General features: G+C 69.7%; 2 protein-coding genes across 2 annotated transcripts; both read right to left on the reverse strand.

The window, feature by feature from the left end:
- Nucleotides 1-169: 169 nt before the first annotated feature.
- On the reverse strand, nucleotides 170-5,446 carry GRN (granulin precursor). The gene is made up of 10 exons (XM_035566891.2): nucleotides 5,373-5,446; nucleotides 3,994-4,163; nucleotides 3,778-3,919; nucleotides 3,085-3,191; nucleotides 2,881-2,989; nucleotides 2,699-2,796; nucleotides 2,139-2,363; nucleotides 1,308-1,532; nucleotides 478-720; nucleotides 170-372 (listed from the first exon to the last, which is right to left on the reverse strand). Exons 2-10 carry the CDS (start codon nucleotides 4,147-4,149, stop codon nucleotides 247-249), a joined length of 1,431 nt encoding a protein of 476 aa, XP_035422784.1. The 5' UTR covers nucleotides 4,150-4,163; nucleotides 5,373-5,446; the 3' UTR covers nucleotides 170-246.
- Nucleotides 5,447-6,151: 705 nt separating this feature from the next.
- On the reverse strand, nucleotides 6,152-9,292 carry TMEM98 (transmembrane protein 98). The gene is made up of 8 exons (XM_035566921.2): nucleotides 9,177-9,292; nucleotides 8,674-8,746; nucleotides 7,475-7,658; nucleotides 7,127-7,258; nucleotides 6,876-6,909; nucleotides 6,669-6,784; nucleotides 6,528-6,587; nucleotides 6,152-6,407 (listed from the first exon to the last, which is right to left on the reverse strand). Exons 3-8 carry the CDS (start codon nucleotides 7,603-7,605, stop codon nucleotides 6,203-6,205), a joined length of 678 nt encoding a protein of 225 aa, XP_035422814.1. The 5' UTR covers nucleotides 7,606-7,658; nucleotides 8,674-8,746; nucleotides 9,177-9,292; the 3' UTR covers nucleotides 6,152-6,202.
- Between the last annotated feature and the right edge of the window lie 333 nt (nucleotides 9,293-9,625).

Genomic DNA, 9,625 nt, shown 5'->3' on the forward strand with positions numbered 1-9,625 from the left:
CGGGTGGGGGGGGGGATGCGGCCCCCTCCCCCCGCGTGTTCGTTAGATGCCATTAATATATAAAAATCCCGTTGAGACACCGCAGCCTCTGCCTCTGCTTCGCACCCCACCCCCGCAAAAAAAAAAAAAAAAAAAAAAAAAAGGAAAAAAAAAAAAAAAAGCCAGGTGCTTTTCCTAGAAACCCTTTATTTTGCGGGGCCCATCCAGCCGGTGTCCCCTGCCCCGGGGGTGGGGGTGGGGGAGGTGTCACAGCAGCGTCCTGCTGGAGATGCCCCCCCCTACGTCCCAGCGCTGGGGCCAGCACTCGCGCCCCCCCCGGGCGCAGCGGTACCCGGCGGGGCAGCAGCGACGCCCGTCCTCGCAGCAGGAGCCCTACAGAGAGGTGCAATTGGGGACGTCGGTGGGGACATCAGTGGGGACACAGCCCCCCCCCCCCCCCGCCACATGTCCCCTACCCCCAAAATGCCACCCGCTGACCTGGGCGAAGGGGCAGCGTGCCCAGGAGCCGTCCGTGCTGCGGCAGCAGCGCTGGCCAGGGAGGCAGGCACGGGCGGTGTCACCGGGGATGGTGGCCACGGGGCGCAGTGGGGACAGCGGTGGCCCCGCGGGGGCCGGTGACCGCAGCGGGGTGGCTGCCAGCAGCTTCTCGCAGCTCTGGGTGGCCACGTTGCAGGTGTAGCCCCTGGGGCAGCAGTGCTGGTGGTCCTTGCAGCAGACGGCCTTGGGCGGGGGGGGGGGGGGCGGGGGGGACACAAAGGCTTGGTGACACCTCCCCTCCCCCCAGCACCCTGTGTCCCCCCCCAGCCCAGTGCCACACTGCCGAAGCCGTTGGTTATGGGGGGTGGGGGAGGAATGTGTGTATGGGAAGCCCCCCCCAGTTGCACATCCCCATAGCCAGGGTGCAGATGGAGCGGGGGGGACAGGACACACGGCACCACCCCCCCGCCCCGATGTCCCCTCCACCTTGGGTGGGTGTCACATCCTGGATGGGGGGGTGCTGTTCTGGGTATGCAGCACCCCCGCCCCCCCCCCCCCCCCCCCCCCCCGAGACCCACACTATCCCCACTGTGCCCAAAGAGGGGGCACAGGGGCCGCCTGCCACGGCCCTCCAGCATGGCAGGGGACATACGGGGCGGGGGGGGGGGGGGGGGGGGGTGTGGGTGTGACAGCGATGGAGTCTGCGCCGTGTCCCCTAACTGTCCCCAAAGAGCCACATCGCACAGTACCACTCTGCCCCAAAGCCCCCCCAGATGCCACCCTGACCGCCCCCCCCCGCCCCTTTACTTGCCACCCCCCGCACCCCCCACCTGCTCCAAGGGGCAGCATGCCCAGGTGCCCAAGGTCAGCTGGCAGCACGTGCTCCCGTCGGGACAGCTCGTCTCGTCGTCGCACTTCACGTCCCCCCCCCGGCCCTGCGCCGGGGTCTTGCTCAGCCAGGGCAGGCGGACCCCCCCCCGCAGGCAGGTGCCCCCCTGGGGGTCGCAGGTGTAGCCCTGGGGGCAGCAGTGCTCGTGGTCTGGGCAGCACACGGCCTGGGCGGTACACGGGTGGCACTCAGCATGACCCCACAGGGGCACCTGGCTGTCCCCTATGCTGTCACCTGTGTGGGGTGGGGGGGACGTGGGGTGCCCCAGAGCATCCCGGTGGCCTCGCAGCTCTTTGTGCCCTCCTGCCACTGGAGCCCCCGGCTTGTCCCAGTGAGCAGCGGGGGACAGGGGACACTGGAGGACAGGGGACACTGGGGGACAGGGGACACTGGGGGACTGGGGACACTGGGGGACAGGGGACACTGGGGGACAGGGGACACGGTCCATTCACGCTGGGCACAGGGGACACCCACCCTCATCTCAGCCAGGGCGCGGGGACACCTGCCCTCGTCCCATCAGGGGACAGGGAACATCTGCCCCCATCCCTCCCCAGGCCAAGGGGACAGCAGCCCCACCCGTCGCCCCCACGCACATCCCCGTGTCCCCAAGCCCCCCGCCCACCCATGGGATCCCTCCAGCCGCATCTCTGCCCACAGGGACACCCCTGGGTGCTCCCCCAAGCCCCGCCCCAGCGCTGAGCCCAACGGGGGACCGCAGCCTGGACCCGACCCCCTGCTGCCCCCCGTCACCCCCCTGCCCCGCACCCCCCACCTGCTCCAAGGGGCAGCACCCCCAGGCGCCCGAGCTCAGCTGGCAGCACGTGCTCCCGTCGGGACAGCTCGTCTCATCGTCGCACTTCACGTCCCCCCCCCGGCCCCGCGCCGGGGTCTTGCTCAGCCAGGGCAGGCGGACCCCCCCCTGCAGGCAGGTGCCCCCCTGGGGGTCGCAGGTGTAGCCCTGGGGGCAGCAGTGCTCGTGGTCTGGGCAGCACACGGCCTGGGGGGGACACGGGTGGCACTCAGCACGGGGGCACCTGGCTGTGCCCTGCGTAGGGTGGGGGGGGACGTGGGGTGTCCCAGAGCATCCCAGTCCCCTCCTGTCACTGCAGCCCCGAACTTGTCCCAGTGAGCAGCGGGAGACAGGGGACACCGGGGGAGAGGGGACACCCACCCCTCACCCCAGCCAGGGCACGGGGACACCTGCCCCCACCCCTCCTGGGGCACGGAGAACACCTCGGGGGGGGACACGGCCCCCTGGGAACATCCCTGGGGGATGCGTCCTGCTCGTCACTCCCCTGGGGACCTTTGCGTGTGTCCCCTGTGCCCCCCCACCTGCTCCAAGGGGCAGCACCCCCAGGCGCCCGAGCTCAGCTGGCAGCACGTGTTCCCGTCGGGACAGCTCATCTTGTCGTCGCACTTCACATCACCAACTGGGGACAAAGGGACGGTGACAGCCGGCGTCCCCTCTGTCCCCAAGATGGCACCGGGGGGTCCCAGCCCCCCCCCAACCTTACCGCGTGCCGGCGGCTGTGCCGGGTCCTGCACCGAGGTGCACATGGAGCGCTCCAGGTCACAGGTGGTGCCTTGGGGACAGCAGTGCTGCCCGTCGCTGCAGCACACGGCCTGCGCAGGGAGGGGACAGCCGCGGGTGACAACACCGCAGGTGACAGCCTGCCGCCACCCTGGGGTGCTGCGTGGGGACACGGGGACCCACTCACGTTCTGCAGGGGACAGCAGCCGTACTGCGCCGAGGGCAGCCGGCAGCACGTGGCACCGTCCGGGCACACCGAGCGGCCATCGGGGCACGTCACCTGGTGCAGCGTGGCTGCTGGGGGGACACAGTGTCACTGCGAGCCACCCCCCCCCACCTCCGTGTCCCCACAGGTCACAGGGGACAGAAGGTGAGGGGTCCCTGCCATCTGGGACGATGCTGCACCTGGGGCAATGGTGTGCCACGATGGCTTGGGGACAGCTCTGGGGCGCTGGGGACAGAAATGTGCCATACCCAGAGCTGGGACATATGGGGGGGACAGGGATGTGCCATACCCGGTGCTGGGACACTGGGCATATGGGGACAGGGATGTGCCATAACCAGTACTGGGACATTGGGCATATGGGGACAGGGACGTGCCATACCCGGTGCTGGGACATATGGGGACAAAGACATGCCATGCCCGGTGCTGGGACACTGGACGTATGGGGACAGGGACGTGCCATACCCGGTGTTGGGATGGATGGGGACATTCGGGGACAGGGATGTGCCATATCCGGTGTTGGGATGTATGGGGACACACGGGGACAGGGATGTGCCATACCCAGTGTTGGGATGGATGGGGACATTCGGGGACAGGGATGTGCCATATCCGGTGCTGGGACATATGGGAACACACGGGGACAGGGACGTGCCATACCCGGTGCCCGCCGCTGGCTCTTCCAGGCGGGGAACTTTGTGCTCAAGGGCGTGTCACCGTGGGGCGAGAGGCAGCGCCCGTGGGCCAGGTCACAGGTGGTGGCATGGGGACAGCAGTGCACCTTGTCCTCGCAGCACGATGCCTGCGGGCGCCGGACCCGGTCACCACGGTGGCTGCCGCAGGCCGGTGTCCCCGTCCCCGTGGCCATGCCCGTACCTGTGGCATGGGGCAGCACCCCCAGGCGCCGCTGGGCGTCACGCAGCAGGTGGCGTTGCGGGGACACTCGGACGTCCCGTCGGGACACCGCAGCGCGGCCACAGCAGCGACCCCGGCCAGGGCCAGGACCAGGCACAGCGTCACTGTTGTCCTCATGGTGCAGGGGACACCTGCGGGTGGCAGCGCCCCCACCGCGTGCCCGTGCCTCAGTTTCCCCACTCGCAGAGCAGGGCTGGGCTCTGCCCCTCTCCCCCGCCCCCGTCTCTCACTTCCCCTTTCTTTTTTGTGGGGGTGGTGGAAAACCCTGACCCCCCCCCCCTTACAGCACCCTCCCCAGTGCCCCCCCCCCATGGGTGCCGCCATTCCCGATAAACCACAGCACAAAGTCCACAGCAGTGGGCAGGGGGCTGCGTGCCAAGGGAGGGCCCTAAGAGCCTGGGGGGGACCCTAAAGGCCAACGCCCGCCCCCCCCCGTGTGCCATCTGGGGGTGACAGGAACCTGGGGGGGGGGCCCTGCGGTGTCCCACACCCCGACCGCCGGCCGCAGCACCCCGATAGCATCTCGCTGCGGCGGGGGAAGCTGCACGTGGGGTGTGTGGGGGGGAGCAGCACCCCGTGGTGGCACCCATGGGTGCACTGCCCCCCCCCCCCCCCGCCCCCACCCTCCCTTCCTGCTTTCCCCCCCCCCTCCACTTTCACTTCCCCTCCCTGTTGGGAACTGAGGTGCAGGGAGCAGGGAGGGTGCTGGGGGGGTCACAGCACGGCCCCCTCCCTTTGGGGTGTGCGGGGAGACCCCTGGGGTCACAGCACGGCCCCCCCCACCCCGTGTCAGGGCTGGTCCGACCCTCCCAGTGCCCTCCAGTTCCCCCGGGGTCCCCCAGTGCCTCCCAGTACCCTCCAGTTTCCCCAGGGTCTTATAGTGCCTTCCAGTTCCCCCCGGTGAATCTCAGTTCCCCCCAGTACCTCCCAGTTGTCCCAGTGCCCCCCAGCACCTTCCAGTTCCCCTCAGTTCTCCCAGTTCCCCCCCGTGCCTCCCAGTGTCCCCAGTTCCCCCCAGTCCCCCCCCCACTCCTCCCAGTTCCCCCCACTTCTCCCAGTTCCCCCCAGTGCCTCCCACTTCTCCCAATCCCGCCCAGTTCTCCCAGTTCCCCCCAGTCCCTCCCAGTTCAGCCATCACCTCCCAGTGCTCTCCAGTTCCTCCGGTTCCCCCCAGCGCCTCCCAGTTCCTCCCAGTGCCTCCCAATTCTCCCAGTTCCCCCAGTGCCTCCCACTACCACGGGGTTCCCGGTTCCCTCAGACCCCCCAGTCCCTCCCAGTGCCCCCCAGTCCCCCGGGACCCCCCAGTCCCCCCTGACCCCTCCGCGCCCCCAGCCCCGTACCGTGCTCGCGCCCGTGCCCGTGCTCGCTCCCGACGCTCACCGCCCCCCCGCCGCTAGCCCCGCCCCCTTCCCCCCCATTGGCCCATCGCACCCCCCTCCCTCCTCCCATTGGCCGCCGCCGCTAAGGGGGCGGGGAAAGCGGCCCCCAGGCCTCAACCCCGCCCCTCCCCGTCGCGTGACGCCGGGCCACGTGACCGCCCCCTGCCCCCCGGGGTAGTGCGAGGGGGCCGGGGGGGCTCGGCGGGGGGGGGGGCGGGGCGGCAAGGTGCCCCCCCGAAACCTCCCCACCCCGCGGGACCCGGCCTGGGTGGCGCAGGGACCCCCCCAGGGAACCCCCTCCCCCGGGTTTTGGGGGGGCCTTGCCCTCGGAATTGGTTGGGGGGGTCCCAGCAGGGCCCCCTCTTGAGTTGGCTGGGGGGGGGGTCCCAGCAGAGCCTCCCCAGGCCTGGTTGGGGTTGGGGGGGGTCCCTGCAGGGCCCCTGCCTTAGAGCTGGTTGGGGGGGGGGTCCAGCAGAGCCCCTCCACGGCCTGGTTGAGGTTGGGGAGGTCCCTGCAGGGCCCCTACCTGGAGCTGGTTGGGGTTGGGGGGGTCCCTGCCCCCCCACTGGGCCCCGTGGCCGTGAGGACAGAGGAAGCAGGAAACGTCCCTCGTCCCCCCCACGGCGACCCGAAAGCAGAAGTGGGAGCAGTGGGTGGGGGGGGGGGGGACACGGGCACGGGACACAGCGACAAGAGGGCCCCCCCACAGGGCCAGGTGGCCCAGGCACAGGCAGGCAGCATCAGTGTCACCGGGGTTTATTGGCACTGGTGGTGCTGGTGGCGCTGGTGGCTCAGATGGCCGACTGCTCCTGCCGGAAGGGGTCGGTGGCCGGCGGGCGCTCGGGCTCGGTGGCCATGGCGGCCTGGCGCAGCGCGGCCATGTGCTCCTCCGCGGCCGCCAGCGAGCGGTCCACCCAGTCGCGGGCACCGGGCTGGTGGCAGGCGCTGCGCGTCACCAGCACCAGGTGGCTGACGGACAGCAGCAGCGCCGCGGCCCTGCGGGCGGCACGGCCGTGTCAGGGCGGCCCCAGGGGGACGCCCGCAGGGTGGCTTTGAACCGCGCCCCCCCCCACCCATGCGTCCCCCATGTGTCCCTCTCCCGCCCACCGGTGTCACCTGGCGTCCAGCAGCTTGGGGTCCAGCGGCGGGTACATGGATCTCACCACGTCGTCCACCCTGCCGGCACCACGGGGACGGGGTCAGCACCGCGGGGACACCGGGAGGGCCCTGCCACCGCACCCCCGGGGCCCCCCTCACCTGGGGCTGATGCGTTTGGCCACCACGATGATGTCACCCAGGCTGGAGGGCGACTTCACGCGGGCACCCGAGCCCATGGTCATGGCCACCAGCTTCTCCGTCAGCGTGTGGCAGATCTGCGGGGTCGGGGAGGTGGCAGGGTGGCTGCTCGGCACGCTGGGAACCGCGGGCACATCGGGGACACTGGGCGCCACCGCCCAGACTCACCTTCAGGATGGCGATGCAGTGTGAGACCAGGCCCCTGCGGACAGGAGGAGATGTGACTCTGGGCAGACCCCGTCCTCGCCCCCGTCACCTGCCCGGCACATGAGCCACCAACCCCCCCATGGCCGCATCTGGACCCGTGGGGGTGTCCCCAACAGGGACATGCCTGGGGACCGTCCCCTCCTGTGGGGTCTGGGGACACCCAGAGCTCTGCTCAGCAGTGACGGTTTGGGGACCGGTGGCGCGGGGCTTACGAGGCGTCCTCGATCCAGTCCTCGTTCTCCAGGATGGCCTCAATGTGTGGGTTGGTGATGACCACGTCGTCCAGCTCCAGCTCCGAGGGCTCCGACTGCGTCTCCATCGCCCCGATGAGGTCCACAATGGGCCTGGTGGAGATGCGGGTGGCTCTGGGGACAGTGCCACCTCCCCGCCCCTCCTGGGGTTCCCCAAGGCTTTTCCCACCCTATTGTCACAGTGCACCATGTGTCCCCAGCATTGTCCCCAACTGCACAGGATGTGTCCCTCCCGGGCCTACAGCACCTGGTGGGGACAGACCAGGGGACAGGGACAGAGCCACGCGTGACGACGGTGGGTGCACTCACTTGGTGTCGTAGGGGTGCAGGAGGTCTTTGGGGCGGCAGTAGCGCTGCCGGCACACCACCACCAGCGCCACGAAGGACGCCAGGAAGATGGTGGCCAGCACCCCGATGGCCACGATGACGACCGTCTCCATGGCTTGTCCCTGCCTGGCTCAGGCGCGTAGCTCCATCTCGGCCCCGGCGGTGCCTGCAATGGGGGGAGCCGTGCCGCGGGGACGCAGGGGATGGTCCCCACCCCATCACCGTGCCCGCAGGGACATGGGGTGGTGATGGGATGGGGATTGGTGAGGGCTGGTCTGCTGGGAGGGGGACCCCAGAGCCTGGTCCCTATAGGGACTCCCAAATCCAGTCCCTATGGGGTTGCAGGGATCCCAGAGCCTGGTTCCTATAGGGAACCCCAAAGCCAGTCCCTATGAGGCTGCAGGGACCCCCTGAGCCCAGTCCCTACAGGTCCACCAGAGCTGGGTCCCTATGGGGCTGCAGGGACCCTCAAAGCCTTGTCCTTACCGGGACCCTCACACCCAGTCCCTATGGGACTCTGGGGACCCTGCAGCTGGTTCCTATGGAGACCCCCAGAGCCTGGTCCCTGTGGGGCTGCAGGAACCCCCAAAGTCTGGTCTCTATGGGGCTGCAGGGAACCCCTGAGCCCAGTCCCTGAGGGGCTCTGGGGATCCCAAGATCCTATGGGACCCCCAGAGCCTGATCCCAGTGGGGCTGCAGGGACCCCAAAGCCCAGTCACTATGGGGAACCTCAGACTCAGTCCCTTTGGGGCTGTGGGGACCATGAGACTGGTTCCTATGGGGGCCCCCACAGCCTGGTCCTATGCAGCTGCGGAGACACCCAAAATCCCTACAGGATTATGGAGACCCCAGAGCCCGGAGCTACGAAGACCCCCAAACCCATTCCCTATAGGGCTGCGGGGACGCCCTGAGCCTGATCCCTATGGGGCTGCAGGGCCCCTCAAAGCCCGGTCCCTATGGAGACCCCCAGAACCAGTCCCTATGGGGCAGCAGGGCCCCCCAAAACCACCTCCCAATGGGGCAGCAGCGCCCCCAAAACCCCGTCCTGAAACCCCATGGCCGGTCCCTGTGGAGCTGCGGGGCCACCCAGCCCCTAGGGGGCTCCCCCAAACCCGCTCCCTACGGGGACCCCCCCCAGCAGCTCCCCCAGGCCCGGCCCAGTTCCCCCGCCCGCTCCCTACCTGCTGCCAGCCGGAGCCGCTGGGGACGGGACCGGGACCGGGACCGGGATCGGGATCGGGATCGGGTCCGAGACTGGGATTGGGATTGGGATTGGGACCAGGTCCGGGATTGGGATCGGGACCGGGGCCACTTCCGCAGGGAGCGTGCAAACACCGCCGCGACCTTTACACCGTGACCAACACCCTGCCGCGGGGGGGCCACGCGTGTCCGGCCCCCCACGCTCCCTGCATCCCCCCCCAACCTTTTTTCCCTTTTTCCCCAATCCCACTGAATTTTAAGCGCTTCGTCTTGGGGGCGCTGTACTTGTGCCCCCCCCCGGTGACAGCGCGGGGAGGGAGCCCCACGCCGGCCCCGGCCCCCCCGGTCCCCTTTCCCACCGCGATTAGCGCTTTAAGGCGGATTTGGGGCTGGAAAGCCGCTTCTGAGCCTTTAACCCCTTGGTGCCCAGCGGGGGGGTGGATTCCGGGGTCCCCCCCCGCCCCTCTGCGCACCCCCCCCGCACCTGGAGCCGCGCGGCCGCGCACAAGATGGAGCCGGGGGGCGCCGAGCGGGGCCGGCAGCGGGACGGGAACGGGGCCGAGAGCGGGGCCGGGGCTCTGCCGTGCCGCCCCCACCCCCGGCCGGTACCGCCCCCGGCCCCGGCCCCGCCTGCGGCCCTGCCAAGGGGCCCCCGGGCGAGCCACGGGGTCCCTAAGAGTGCGGAGGTACCCGCGCTGCACCCCCAGCCGGCCCCCTCGGGGCCCTAAGTGGCCCCTTGTGGCTCCAAACTGTCCCAAAGTACCCCTTTGTTCCCCCAAGTGTCCCCACTGCAGCCCAAAGTGCCCCCTTGTGCCTCAAACTGTCCCAAAGTACTACACTGTGCCCCCAAACGTCCCCACTGCAGCCCAAAGTTTCCCTGTTGCATCCCAAACTGTCTGCATTGAATCCCAAAGCACTGCCTTTGTCCCTAAG

This window comes from Cygnus atratus, chromosome 25, assembly GCF_013377495.2.
Source record: "Cygnus atratus isolate AKBS03 ecotype Queensland, Australia chromosome 25, CAtr_DNAZoo_HiC_assembly, whole genome shotgun sequence".
Classification (NCBI taxonomy): Eukaryota; Metazoa; Chordata; class Aves; order Anseriformes; family Anatidae; genus Cygnus; species Cygnus atratus.

Excerpts from the sequence above, each read along its gene's own strand:
- TMEM98 (XM_035566921.2), bottom strand. The coding sequence starts at position 7,605 with ATGGAGACGGTCGTCATCGTGGCCATCGGGGTGCTGGCCACCATCTTC. Across the intron at positions 6,910-7,126 it reads GACTGGATCGAGGACGCCTC|GGGCCTGGTCTCACACTGCA; the intron begins GTAAGCCCCGCG and ends TCCTGTCCGCAG. Across the intron at positions 6,785-6,875 it reads ACTGCATCGCCATCCTGAAG|ATCTGCCACACGCTGACGGA; the intron begins GTGAGTCTGGGC and ends CCGACCCCGCAG.
- GRN (XM_035566891.2), bottom strand. The coding sequence starts at position 4,149 with ATGAGGACAACAGTGACGCTGTGCCTGGTCCTGGCCCTGGCCGGGGTC. Across the intron at positions 2,990-3,084 it reads GCTGCTGTCCCCTGCAGAAC|GCCGTGTGCTGCAGCGACGG; the intron begins GTGAGTGGGTCC and ends CTCCCTGCGCAG. Across the intron at positions 1,533-2,138 it reads GGTGCTGCCCCTTGGAGCAG|GCCGTGTGCTGCCCAGACCA; the intron begins GTGGGGGGTGCG and ends TGTACCGCCCAG.